A 14750-nucleotide genomic window follows, 5' to 3' on the forward strand; every position below is an offset into this window, starting at 1 on the left:
GCATAGCTTGGTTTAGTCAACACAGTAGGCCACAGTTCAATGACAATCCACAACCCATTATCAGCCTTTGAGTATGGGTTATCAGGTTATCTGAACCCAATCATTAAATGCTTGGAGAGGAGTGAGTGGTGACATAGATTAAAAGCGTGAGAGAATATTTATATGTTGCCAATTTTGGAATGAAGTGCAAAGCCTGTGGAATTGGCTCAAATATTAAACTTCTTGGGAATCCTTGCTTCATCTCCCAAGGCTGCAAAGGCGATGATCATAGCATCTGTTGAAGAATCAATAATGTATCAGAGTGATGCAGAATTGCTTGACACAAGCCTGAGAATGACTTAGAGGCTTGGCTTTGTATTCTGTATCCCCAACAGATGTACATTTGTTTGGCCACTTTGCAAGCCAAGAGCTGGTCCAGATGTGGTAAGAGCCAGCTGGATAGTATATGTAAAGCTGCTCATTTCAACAGTACAACATCAGGGACAGTGGTCATTGAAGAGAGCATCACTTCTTCTGTGTGCTGTGTTGGACATGAAGGAAGCAGAAATAGTCACCTTTGAAGGAAGGGAACATGCAGAAAAGAAGGACTGTCCTCTGAGGAGGACTGTCATTCTTAATACTCTTAACACAAGAATATCATGTACTCCATTTCTGATCCCCAAGTTAACACTACTTTACACTTAGCTCAACCCCTTGGATTGTAAAGTTTGCAAAATCTAGAACTAGGACTTTCATCACCACTTTTTATGAAATGATCTGGCAATTTGGTGGATTTATGTTTACGAAGATGAAAGAAAAAGTTACAAAATCAGTATGTTGCTTTACAAGAAATAGTGGAAGGCTTCCTTTATCTACCAGATTCTGATATATAAAAGGTAAGGTTGTCGCCCAGTTAAAGAACCATCAGAGTTCTTTAGTTCATTAGACTCTGATGGTTCTTTAACCTGGTTAACCATCAGAGTCTTAGACAATAAGTTAATTCACCATTAAGTCTACATACATTTTCATATAAGAAAAATAATTGTAAAGAACAAAAACATGCTTCATGCTTCCTTTGTGTTTTCCTGATGGATGAACGTGTGCAAGTGATGCTTGGCCACACAGAAGAGATGTTTCTTCTAAGATAAAGCTTGTCATCTGCAGGTTTTACACATACCCATATCAAAAATATTTTTAATTAAAAAATCTGCTGCCCAGTTAATAGTGGTGCCTTTTTAATTGATCAAAACACTATTAAACAGATAATCAAATGGATTATGCACTGCTGCTCTAACAAATAGACTTGAATTGTGCCCTGAGTCAGGAAGGGTTGATTTGATTAATGTGTCGCTAAATTTCCCCAGGAGACCCCTCCACTAATGTGCTTTTCTTTTGCTGCTGACCCTCCACAGGAAGCCTATTCTGTAGCAAGACAGTTTAATATGATTCCACCGGTGTGTGAACAAGCCGAATACCACCTTTTCCAAAGGGAAAAAGTAGAAGTTCAATTGCCCGAATTGTATCACAAGATAGGTAATGCCTGAAGACATTCATATTCACAAGGGAACGGGAAATGAGTCATTTGTATGCAAAGCATGTATCCTCAGAAATATTCCGAAACCCCTGCTGTTCCAGTCATTATCACAGGTACGGTTAGTCCCTTGACTGGAGCAATGATTCATCTGCAAAGAGATAAGTGACAGCAAATCTTTCTGTTTTCTACAGTGGATGACCTCTGGAACTTGTTATTATTAATTATAATCATTATTGTTTTGTTAATTAGAATTATTAATTAGTGTGCCATCTGCAGCCCCTAGTTACTGTCACTACTTATAGTTAAAGAAGTGGCATATGTAACAACAGTACCAAATTCCAACTGTTTTATACACACAATATGTGCTACGATGATATTCCAAACCATGACTAAGGGCCGCATCCAGAGTTGGCTGTATTCAGAGCAGATTTATTGATACAACTGGAAATTAAGGTAGAAGTTGGGTTTGTCTCATGACTAATGGCTGTGCTGGCTAGGAATGATGGCAGCTGCATTCCAACACATCTGCGGGACAGCAGGGGAGGGGAGGCGAGGCTGTCGGAGGACTCGATCCCTCAGAAAACAGTATGCATGCATAGGGCTGCAAAGAGAGGGGCCGCGGTGGTCTCATCCAGGCTTCTGGTAGGAGGAATGGGATCAGTGCAAACAGCCCATGTGTGAGATGAGCCCAAGGCAGGAAGACAAGTTGGGTATTTTCTACCCAGAGTCCTGCGGATCCATCTAGTGCAGCATCCTCTTTTTGCAATGGGTGACCATTGCAAGAAGCTCACAAGTGTCCTGCTATTGCAGTCCTTTGAAAATGCAGCTCTCTTTATTGAGACTCCACAGATAACAGAACACCTTGAGCTCTAAATAGGCTTCTATCAAAGCTGCATGGAGGAGCCTCTGTTCATGTGCAGAGTTGAATCCAGACTGTAAACTTCCCCTCTGTCACTCCCTTTTAATAAATCTTCTGGCCCCATCCTCAAAGTGACTTTTGCTGCTGGTGGGCAAGACAGCATGAAAGCTGAAGCCCCTCCAATTCTCTTGATGACTCTTTGCTGGGACAAGGACTAGATCTTGCACATGCTTAATCTCCAGAAAACCCTTCGTTCCTTCCAAAATAGGCTAATTCATGTGCTCAGCCTGAGAAATTTCTCTGAAGCCTTAAAGGCTTCCCTCCCCACCCCACACCTTGCTTCTCCTCCTGTTCGGAATCCGACGATGGCAATGGCAATGGCCACAACTCCCACCGCAGTGTGCGAGAGGCTGGCCCACTCTCTACACACTCTCCTGTTTATTTTACTTTCCTCAGAAATGCACTGCATTGCACTGATGATGGAAGCTTTACTGCAGACCTGCATGAATTTGCTTTATTTGCTCTTTAAAACCATCTAAGCTTTTGGCCCTCACCACATCTTGGCTCTATAAAAGTGCATTCCTAGGCATGGTTAGCCGTGGGGGGGGGGGGGAATCCTACAACTCCCAGCATGCCCCAGCAAGCATGTCTAGCAGGGGCACGCTGGGTGTTGTAGAACATTTTTCCTGTCTAAACTTGCCTGAGATTGTACCCTCAATTCTTTAAGCAGACCCCTGCTAGATCAGACCGAATGCCTGTCTGACTCAGCGTCCTGTTTCCCGCACTGGAACCAGATGCAGGACTTAGGGACTTCTTCTGCTGTGGTTCCCCAGCTGGTGGCACTCAGAACTGTGCCACCTCCAACCCTGAAAGCATGTAGATCTGTCGAGACCAGTAGCCCATTGCAGCCTCATCCGCATGAGTTTGTTTCATCCCCTTTTCCAGCCTTCTGAGAGCCAGTCCAAGCATCCTGCTGGTCATGTGGCTGCTTATTCCAGAGTAAGCATCCTCTTTACTCTGGAATAAGCAGGCATGGCCCCACTTGGTTCAGGGGGTTAAGAGGCTGGGAAATCTTGAATGCGCATAATGGCCCCCATTGTGCAGATGATGTGTATGTGCACTTGCATGAGCAGCTGCGCTTAAGTGCATATATATATCAACTCCACTGTTTTCAGATTGCCTAGCAATGTATACTCCTGACTTTGAAAGCATCTGCAGCTGAACTATGTTGCTGCAGAAGTGAAGTATTAAACAATTCTGCCTACCATTCCTCTCCCCCCACCCCAAAAAAAAAAAAAAAAAGAATTATACACGCAAACACATGTGTAATGGGTGCACTTGCAGAGGGAAAATGGGGAGGAAAGTTTAACACACAACTCTCCCGAAGTGCTATGGTCTTGACCCAAATCCAGGTCCATTCTGCAGATTTGCTGAACGTTTAGTTTTGGCCTAAATTGGTGAATATCACCACAACTGGCCCGTCTCAATACAGATTCCATAGGTTAACTATGATCTGTGTGAAGAAGCACTTCCTTTCATCTTTCCTTAATGCCCTGCAGGTCAGTTTCACTGGTTGACCCCAATTCTAACATTATGGGGTTAGAATTCAACTTTCTCCACACCATACATAGTCTTATAAATCTCTGTCATATCTCCCTCCCTGAGTATTTTTTCGAAACTTAACAAACAGATGATGTAGCCTTTCTTTACCAGTAATCCTTGTCTATTTGGGGTTTATATTTGGTTTTATTGAGTTATGTAATATATCATGCCCTGAGCAGCAGTAGATGAAGAAATGTTTGCCTGCATGTGCAAGCAGTGACATTACAGCATTCCATCGGGACTGACTCAGTGCCATTTTGTCTGGTTGGTTGGCTCATAGGTGTCGGCGCAATGACATGGTCTCCGCTTGCCTGTGGAATAATCTCAGGGAAATACGCCAATGGAATCCCTGAAAGCTCAAGAGCTTCCCTGAAGGTACTTTTCCCAAGGTCAAAAAAATGGTGCAGAAGGAAGGAGCAGAAACATAGAAACAGAGAAACAGAGCGAGTCAGAAGGTGCCTCCTGGGCCATCTAGTCTGACCCCTGGCTCAGAGTTCCTATGAAGTGGGTGCCTGTTTTAACCTCCATCTTCTCAGGCAACCATTTCTTAAATCATAAATTAGCCTTGTCCAACCTGGCTGGGGTTTTGCAGGCCAAGACCTCTCGAGGAGCCAAAGTTGGAGAAGGCTTTTGCAGATGAGGCCCTGCATACAAAGGCGACACTGCCGTGGTGGACTCAATCCCTGAAAAGCAACTGCTGAGCAAGGGCCTTGGAACTGGTTGCACTGATTGGTGAACAGGTTGTCTTGCTCATCACAAGTGGCATATCCAAGTACAAAAGATGTGTACTACTTCATCAAGGCTGAAGAGGACAGAGATGTGTTTTGTGGTTCGTTTCAAAAGGTGGACAAGGAGTGGTAAGGCCAGAAGGGGCTTCTCACCAACTTGCATGCATTTTTAAAAGGGAACATACTGAAATATACATGGGCTCTTCATACTCATTAAGCAATATGTGGATTTTATCTGCAGGAAATCAATGTTTGATCGCCCAGGAAAAGCAGCCCCACAAGTTGGAGGGGGTGGAAAGAGTCATGAAAAACAATATTTTCTTGTACACTACCAGGCCTTTACCAATGGAGACTATCTGGGGCAGGACAATTCTTTGCTTTGGAGCTGCATACAGGAAAATTAGGAGCACAGACTGGCTATTGGTACAGGATTTTTCTCAAGTACCCCTAACAAATGCCTTTCAAATACCCTTGAAGGCAGAAATAGGATTGTTTGGGCACTAACAGGTGAAGGAACATTCTTCCAGTGCTGGGTGAATAATGGTTTTAGGTAATAGAGCTCAAATTTATTGCAGCCTTTTGGGCAAACAACAACAAAACACTTTTATTAGTAGCAAACATTCAGATTTACTTGCAGCTGAAAAGCTATTTGTCAGTTGAATGCATGTTACTCTAATAGGACAATTCTCTCGTGTTTCCAGGGGGAAAGAATTCTTTTTATATTCTTTGGAGAAAAAGAAAGCAGCCTCAATACATTCTGAAGTAGGAAATGAGTGCAATGAAAACTACCTAGAAAATAATATTGAAGGGTTTGATCTATCAGAAGATCACCTTTTGCAGGAAAGAGGACAAAAGCAAATTGTGATTTTGTAGACTGATTTTTTAAAAGAGAAAGAACATTTGTCTATTGCATTGCCTGCTAAAATATAGATGAAGTTGCAGCATCAGGACAGCTCCTGGATCCATCTTAGTCCCAGACAGAATGAAAATCTAAGTGTGCTTCTTGCCATGGAAAAAAAATACCTTTACTGTAACTTCTGGTTTTCAAAAGATGAGAAAAGTGGATACAGATTCTGTTTGGAGAAGGTTCAAATGATCCATTTTTTAAAATCTCATCTCTTCTCGCTCCACACCTGTGGATTAACTTCAGGATGTTAGGCTGGAGAAGAGTACATGATGGGTTTCACAAAAGAAGAAGTACAGCCTAAGAGGAAGGCCTGGGGATATTTCAAATTCCCATTATTCTGTGGCTGTACATCGTTATGCCATATATGGATGCAATTAAACAGGTGGCCATGTGTAGGCTGCTATAATACGTCTAAGAGTAATTAACCACTGCATTAGCTATTCAAGATTATTAGAAGCTCTGCTACTCCCATGGTTCTGAGTAGTCATACGCAGGGATGCCAGTGCCACAGAATGGCTTTACTCGTAGCTAATCCAGTGCAAAGGAGCTGAGCCACCACCTGCCAGTAACGAGAGCCAGTTCCACCCAGTTCTTCATCCAGATGAAGAAAATGCCACCCTTGAAAAGTTGTACAGAAGAGGAAGCTCCAGCAAATTATTTGCCAAAATCCATTACAGCTATTGAAAGCTACAGAAGCCTTGTTCTCTGCTGCTTCCAGCCATTCTGAGCAACTTCTCTCTCCTGAACTGGACCAATTCTCAGATCAGTGAAGGGATGCACAGTTGGTAGTGCCAGGAAGGAACAAGTATAGAGCCAGCCCTGCCAACAGCCAAAGTGAAACAGCAGCCTTGGGCAGCAATTGCAGAGTTTGAGCCACCAGCCCTTGCCCTCTCTGGGAGGACAAAGTTGTGTGTGTGACCCAGCCCGCCTTGCATTGCCCAGCTGTGTGCTTACTGGGCTAAGGCCATCCACTGCGGTACCTGTTGGGGAATGCTGTCCTGTCTCCAGGACTGAGGTTTCTTCGCTGGCCAGGAAACAACCTTTCTTGGGAGATCCTGCCCTTTGATATACAGCTGAGACAAGTGCTTCTTCAACTGCCTTTTGTCTTCTCTGAACCTCTCAGATCAATGTTTCCTTTCCTTGTTCGGTTGATTGAATCAATTCGGCATATCAGCCACAAATTGTATCCAGAATTGCTTTTAAGCATTTTTAAAGGGAAAAACGGGACAAAATAGCCCAGAGACAAGAAGTGCCTTCCGGCACAGCCTGTTATCTATAACGTCCTGCACCTATGCCTCTCACAGCTGCCTTCTCTGACATTTCAAAGTATGACAGGATGTTACATTATGGTGGTGTGTGTTTGAAAGCAATCATCAACATGTTTCAGCCTTTAAGAAAAATCCATTTGCCCAGCTCTACAAATAGGCACTCAAAGGTTTCTTGCTTCGTTCAGATCCAGGAATGATCTGACATCTAACTATGAATTAGATGTATTTTGGCTGTGATCCAGCCCAGTGTGAGGTGTTTGTGTTAAGCTTACAGGAACCAGAGGGCTTTGGTACATAGAAATATGTGCCTGCAGTATGTCGGCAATCAATCCTTTCGCCATTCCCTGCTGCCCTCCCACACCTCACCTTCCTGCCCCTTTGGCAGGGCTAACATCAAGGGTAGAGATGGCTGGGCAACCGCCAGGGGAACAGAAGCTGGCAGGGCCCACTGACAAGATGCCCCCCTGAAATGTGTTCCTCCTCTTCACCATTGCGAAAGGTTCTGCTGCCTCTTGCTGCACAGCGGTGGCATCAGGTGCTTCCACTTGTCCATCAGGCAAGTGCAAGTGGCGATCCGAAAGGGGGAAAGTGGCTGGCTGTGGTGTTGAGAAAGCCGATTCACTGAAGGAAGGGGGTCTTGCCCCAGGGACAGCCACAACCCGTAGCCAGCGCTTGCTCTGCTACCTTGCTTGCAAAGGGCCTTGTTTTTCCAGAGGACAGACTGAAAGAAGTCCACAAGCTCTGCTCTTCAGCCAGAGAGTACAAGGGTGCTCTGAAGCAGCAGATCCCACCCGGAAGGGCAGCTCTGCTCTGAGCTAGTCTTTCTGTCAGACACCGTGGAAATCAGCTCTCCTGGGGTCGATTTCCCATTGCTCAGCTTTCTGGTTACTGAGCTAAGGCCACCGTGCAATGGGTATGGCCACCCCTGCTGGTCCAGGCAGGAAATGGTAGAGTTCCATCAGGGACCTCCCGATGCCCATGCTGAGCGCAAGGACTTGTTTTCTGATAAGGCTGTACAAATGGCAGTCATGCTACATGAAAGAAGAGCTCAGGGCTACAGTGTGGGGTTGATTCATTTCCTTGTGTTATTTCTCTACCTCTAGGCTGTTTTGTGTCATCTTTTACCCCTAAGCAGATTTTTTTAACCTTCATTTTGGAGAAGCTCTCAGGGCCATATTCTTATGATAGGCTGGCCCAGAGGCAAAGAAAGCAGAGCCAAAATGGCAGTGTGTTTGCACTTACAGCTGCTCTTACAGCCAGTCACTAAGGACTTTTCTGCATAAGGCCATTAATTCCTGTATCTACTTTACATTCAGTCGCAGCATTGAGCGCTGAACTCTTGACAGAGTTCTTGCCTTCCTCCTTTTCTGCCATGTGGCATCTATCTGGAGTTGTGCTGTAGCACACAATGAGAAACAGCACCATTTTCTTCATGTTAAAATGATAGCCCCTCTCTACAAATATCTGGGAGCATGCTCTGAAAAATCAGGAACAAAACTGGAGGGTCATGAAGTCATCTGAAGAGCCCACAAAGCACCAAGAGGAATCACAAGCACATAATCAGTGTGTCCTGTAGAAAAGTTCTATGCCTTAGGAAATACTGTTTTAGAAAGGGGGTAGATGGAAGGAAACCACTAAATACCCATCAGTCTGTGGAAGGGATACAGCCAGAGGAAGGAGTGACACATCTGAGGAACCCCTTATGTCTGGATTGGTAGTCCAGGTGGGCCGGATTTACTCTGAAATTCTGCACCCCTGACTTAAGCTATACCACTCTTAGTGTCATGTTAGTTTTTGATATGCTGTTGTGTTTTCCCTATTTGCCAGTGCTATCAGTGGCTGAAGGAGAAGATTGTGAGTGAGGAAGGGAGAAAGCAGCAAACAAAGCTGAAAGATCTCTTCCCAATTGCTGAACGCCTTGGATGTACACTGCCTCAGCTAGCAGTGGGTAAGAAATTCTGGAATTCCTCTCTTTCTCTATTCAGGTGTGTGTGTGTGTGTGTGTGTATCCATTTTACTTGGTGATGCCTGACCTTGCCTAGCATTGTGAGAATAACATGCAGAGGAAGGAACTATTTTAATGTGTATGAAAATTCTAGAAACTGTCACAGTGTAAAGCCCATTTCTCTAATTTTTCAGTGTTGGTAATGGTGAGCTATTTATGTATGTAATACTTTTCTGTGCTGTTTTCCAAGGTTGAATATAAAATACTTCATAGTGAAGCAGTGGAGGGGAGTAAATAAACCAGAACTATGCAAGTTGGGTCATCGTTTTTGCTGATTAATCAGTACTGATCGTATTTGGGTAGAAGCAACATCTCAGAAGTAAAAAGCATGCATCACTTGCTTTTAGATGTTGATGCATTTTCTAGCAAGCATCTTCTTCCTGGTGCAAGACACAATGGAGAATGCCTTTTGGGAGATGGACCTAGCCACCTGTAGTGTTTTTTAAGCACCTGTTTTAAAAACTATAGGGTAGATCCCAAGGTGGTATCCAGGGATGACATTCCGTAGATTCAACTGGGACTAGCAGAGTCCTGGTGACCTTTCTGCTACATAAAGGATTATGCTTGCACAAGCAGGGTGTGTAACCATTTTCACAACGCTGCTTATGCAAATGTTGGATGCTTCTCTTGTGCATACTTCACAGAAGCTAGTTTCCACTTGTTTTGCTTTTTCATCTGCTGACTGTTTGATTCTGGGCATCCTTCAGCAGATTAAAGATTTTTAGTCAATTAGTCAAGTTAGTAATAAGAACTTAAACATTCAGCCCTAATTGCAGCACAAAACGTCATGTCAGATACATTATCTTTTGGACAGAGATACCCAGGTGGAAATCCTATGGGCCCTAGACATTTTCTGTAGGAACTCTGGGATCATTCAAATACTCTTTTCCAAGGTCAGAGTCAGCCCTCTAACCTCAGAGCAGAGAGAGTACAATCTGTCCCGTGCTCTTCCCACCCTCATAGCCACTACAGAAAAAGTCACACCAGGTGCCTTTCCGAGGTTGGGAAGACAACCTTGGAAAGGTGTGGGGGCGGGGCGGGGGGGGGGGAGCTGGACTGGCCAGGATACAAGCTATTCTGTGTCCTCTCCAACCTGCTGAAACCAGTTTTCATGGTTCCTAAATCTTCAGAGATATCTCTTTATCAAGAGCAATTTTATATCGCTGCCCTGAGACATTGTGAAGGGCGGGATATAAAAGCTTTAAATAAATACATACATTTATAAGCAAAGGGTTCTAAACATTATTTGGAAATATGAAGTTGAAATTGGCCCTAATTTTTGTTCATCCTTTTTGTGTTTCACTTCCACTGATCCTCACTTTTCTTTCTCTTTAAAAAAGCCATGGGCTAGATAGCACTGCAAATAGTGGAGTGATCTTTACAAAACAGGACACAGTAGTGACCCTGCAACCTGGGTCATTCAGGGCAAAGTTCAATATCTTGAGCCGCTGGTCCTTCAAAGATTCCCAGTATGCTAGTTCTGTGCAGCATTTTGTGTTCTGTGGCCCATTCAATCAGAACACAAATCAACCGTTCCGTTGACCCAGTGAGGCCTTGAGCGATATTGTTAAGGATTTTTTCCTCCATTTAAATCCCTAAAAAAGCATAACTTAAAAATAAATTTCCCTTGCAATACAGCATGTTGCAAAGGGTATATCCAAACTGACACTTCATTCTAGGCTAGCTTTCTGCTTTGGGGCACTGTGACTTATAATTAAGGGAGCAGTACTGAAGACTAGTAACCATCCAGATCAGAAACTTGTAAGAACAGGATTCTAGGGATCTTGAGACTACTCCCCCTCTGAAATTGCATGTATGTTCTGGAGGAAGATCCCTTACAAAGAAGGTATGCACAGGGGTATAAACAGGGTGGCCACCCATAAGCACTTAATGGCCTGAGCTCAAAATATTTAAAAGCTTTTTCTGACCTCTAGTGGCTTTTTTTCCGGGGAGAAAATGCTTTAAAAGGAATTGGTCTATCTATAAAATGTTGGCAGTGGTGTTTGCCCATTTGGATAAAATTCAAAACAGTGATTATTTTCACTGACCAACTTAACAGCTAACCAACTGACCAAAAACAAAAGTTGCAAAACAGTCATCAAGCTTTATAAATCCCTTTTCTGCTACATCAAGTAAAAACAGCAGTGGGACGTGTGGGTTTTGAGGGCACACTACAAGACCTCCAGGATAGACCATGGAGTAATTGGAGAATTAAAATGGAAACTGTTCTTCTATGACTTTTGAGATTATATTTCTGACTGATGGAGCAGAACAGTAATGGATTACTTTGGGAGGTTGTGGCCTCTTGCACACTGGAGACATTCAAGAGAATTGTCACATGTCAAGGATGCTTGGACCTGGAGTCCTGCACTGAGCAGGGAGTTGGATACAATGTCCTTCTAGCCCCTTCCAGCTCTACTGTTCTATGATGTGAATGCGCTAGGGTTGTGGTGTGGGTAGAGGAAGCGGGTCTTGTTACAAGTAGGTACCGGGGAGGCCAGTATTAGGGCTAAGTCCCAATTGTCTACAGAATGCAAATGTGCACAGAGTCATCCTAGATACAACCTCGACTCCATCATCTTTAGGCAAAAGCAATCTCCAGTTTTATCGACAACAGCAACAAAGCTGGACTGAGAATTGCAGTGGAATAATCACGAGGATTGCGTGTGTGCATTTCCCCCCTTTAATTCCTCTCCTTGCCACATGCTTCCCTTCCAGCAGCTGCACAGCAGTGATTGACTCAGGCTGGTGAAATATAGCTAACACAGCACAGGAATTCAAGAGGCCATTAATCATGTTTAACTGTGCTGTCATTTTCTGCTTTGGCAAAGATACAATTTAAATGTTTCATATTGATGATGTGGAGCGGAGAAATGATCCTATTGAGTTCCAACAGCCTTCAGAACATCACTTCCAATGCTGGCAAGAGTTTGCTTTTTGTTTTTATTAAACAGTCCATTCAAGGCTGCGTTTCTAAGTTGGGGATCCTGTTTCACCATTTTGCAAAACAGAAAAGGAAGAAATGTCTCATGATTTGCAGTCAGTGAGAAAATGACAGTTCTTGACAGCACCAGAAGTTGGGTGGATGAAGCAAGTCACAGAATGCAACTGCATAGAATAAGCTTCAGTTTACCTCTCACCCTTTCCTTTGATCTAATAATTTTATCTAAGTTTATTTGCCCAAATACTTTCATCCCGTTTTTCCATTCATATGGAGCCAGAAAGCAGTTTATAATTCACCCATCAGTAATTTTTAAAAGGAAACATTTTATGTAATATAATCATAATTACTAATAAAGTATCAGTTAGCAATTTTTAAAGCAGCAAAAACCAGATGCCAGTTTTCTGTAGGAGCCAGTAGGTAATTTGTCCAAGAAAGAAACATGTTTCACTGGACACCTGAAACTGGAGAGGATGGACTCAGGTCATAGAATTCACCAAATGGGCCCCACCACTGAGAAGGCTATGGACCTTCATATTTCAACAATGATAGGCTATGGAGTTGAACTTCAACTAGTTTTGCTTTCACTAAAGAGCTAAGCCTAAGATGATGATGTGCCTCATGATCATCCACATCTGTCCAAGCATGGAATAATTGCCCAGTCAAAATGCACATGTTGCCCATTAATGCTGGTGTGGGTGCTGCTTTATCCACGTGAGTTTTGCAATTTGTGAAGCAGTGGCTAGCTGCATGCAGGATTCACAGTCGTTCCTATGCAAAAGAGAGTTCAGTATGGTCAAACAGTGCATTCTTTTGCTAAAAACAAGTGCCTAACAAATAAGGGTTGGGCACATAGCAACACTGAAATTTATGAAACTGCTCTAAATGTGTACCTGAAGAGAAACTAGCCTTCCCCAGCCTAATACCCTTCAGATGTTAGGCCACAACTCCAATCATCCCCAGTCACTATGGCCACTGGCAGGACGATGCTGAGGCTGTCTTGGATGAAGGACTCCCAAAGCTGAGAGAGGCTACCTGCCTGCCATTTGGAGGCTGGTTGCAGCATGCTGGGAATTGTCGTCCAGCACAGCTGGAAAGTATTAAAAATTGCAGTGCAGCATAACCAAATTTGTCTCTATTCTTTCTTTAATGTGCAAAGCACCACACAGTTTCTTACCCTGGTGTCAGGTGTAGCCCAAGGCATTTGGAGCCAACAGTTCCATGTGCGGAAGCTGAGAGCACTGGCAGCTGACGCTTCCTTCAATGACTGTAATGGGAACACCATTCTCCACTACTCTTGAGGTCAGCAAACCTGTATAGGCAGGGCAAGGCGGGCAGTGTGGCATGTGCCCACCTCTCCCCTCATTGCGTTGAGGCTCTGGAGGAATAGTGAGAGGCTGCTGTGACGGAACTGCCCTTCAGTGTCTGCAGCCTAGGACAGTTGTATTGCTCTGCCTACTGGCAGAGCCAACCCTGCAGGCTACCCAAAAGTGCTGCAAAGCTTGTGAATGTGCTGCATCCTGATTTTCTGGCCCATTGCCTACAAAGCTTCCCATCCTGAAGCAGCCTAATCAGCTCAGCAGAGAAAGTCACAACAGATTCAAATGAGTTTGAATTTCTATGAATCCAATCTGCAGACTCTAGACATCAGACCAGCTTCTTCAAAGTCATGCAGATTCAGCGGACTGGGTTTTTTTTACTGTTGGGGGAAAAGGCTGCACATGTGCACAGTTGTGCTAGCATAGATTTGGACAATTTCCTCATGCAAAATTCCTAATCTGGCCAATGAGCAGACACCAGAAGGGAAGACATCTGACACAGTGCAAAACACAAACAGATTTAACAAAAAATGGTGCGTTTCTCATCCTGACTTCTGTATGAGATGGGATTCTGGCTATTTAATTCACCACCTCACAACCAGCATGGTGAATACTGCGCTTTCTGTATTCCCAGCATGGTGTCTACGTAATGAAGGTGTAAGTTCTGTTCTCCTTGGATCTTCCAATCCAGAGCAACTAATAGAGAATCTTGGTGCCATACAGGTAAGTATAAAGCTCTTCTCTGTGATTAGCTAAATGATCTTTATTTTTTATTTTTTTGTAAATTCAGACCAAATACATCTTGTAGCTTAAAATTATCACCGAATTCAGCTGTTCTTCAGAATTCAGCTGTTCCCTAGCTAAACCAAATGTATGCTTGTTGTGTCCACAGGTTCTTCCGAAGATGACTTCCCACATTGTGAACGAGATTGATAATATTTTGGGGAACAAGCCTTACAGCAAGAAGGACTACAGATCCTAATGCATTGCATGATCAAACTGGGCTGCATGGCTAAAATAACGCTCTGTACATAGTACAGTACTGAGTCAAAACTATCCAGTTATAATTAGAACTATTCAGTAGTCTCTGTTGTTTACTAGATACTTCAAGGTAATGCGCTCTGCCAAAATTCAGGAGCACAGCTGATCTCCCTAAACAACTGAGATCATCTCTGCTTTAAAAAAATCAAGACTCAAGTTTTGATTCAATTCTCAGTCCATGGGCAGAGCTCAGTGGGAGCTTCTCCTGTTTAAGCTTCACTGGGATGAACAAGCTATGCACGGCGTGTGCTGGCATCCATGTCAACAGAGCATGTGCAGAAGAACATCCCACAGGGCCATGCCCCACCATTTCTTACTTGTCCTCTTGACATTTCCTCTTTATGCAGTGAAAATACACATGTAAAGTAACAAAAGATTTCTAAGCTTTAGCTACTTAGAAATTAAAAGATGGATGTACAGATATATTTTTTCAATGAATAAAAAGCCAGATACAGAATAAATGCTTAGGATAAAGACACATTACAAGACAATTTCACCCGTAAAGATGCTTCACGCTTTCTCAAGGGCAAGAAAGTTCAGATTTTTTCCAGTTTCACTTTATTATGC

At 43.5% G+C, this 14750-nt stretch overlaps 1 protein-coding gene across 2 annotated transcripts in view; it reads left to right on the plus strand.

Annotated features, from left to right (window-relative positions):
* KCNAB1 (potassium voltage-gated channel subfamily A regulatory beta subunit 1) overlaps positions 1-14124 on the plus strand; it is a 185503-nt gene extending 171379 nt beyond the window's left edge. For both annotated transcript variants that reach the window (XM_044432907.1, XM_044432908.1), the window contains 5 exons: positions 1392-1512; positions 4255-4349; positions 8705-8825; positions 13777-13865; positions 14035-14124. In XM_044432907.1, coding sequence (XP_044288842.1) covers positions 1392-1512; positions 4255-4349; positions 8705-8825; positions 13777-13865; positions 14035-14124 — 516 coding nt within the window. The remainder of the gene's footprint in view (positions 1-1391; positions 1513-4254; positions 4350-8704; positions 8826-13776; positions 13866-14034) is intronic.
* The last annotated feature ends 626 nt before the right edge of the window (positions 14125-14750 follow it).

The sequence above is a fragment of the Varanus komodoensis genome, unplaced genomic scaffold (genome assembly GCF_004798865.1).
Source record: "Varanus komodoensis strain SLA01 unplaced genomic scaffold, ASM479886v1 scaffold25, whole genome shotgun sequence".
Classification (NCBI taxonomy): Eukaryota; Metazoa; Chordata; class Lepidosauria; order Squamata; family Varanidae; genus Varanus; species Varanus komodoensis.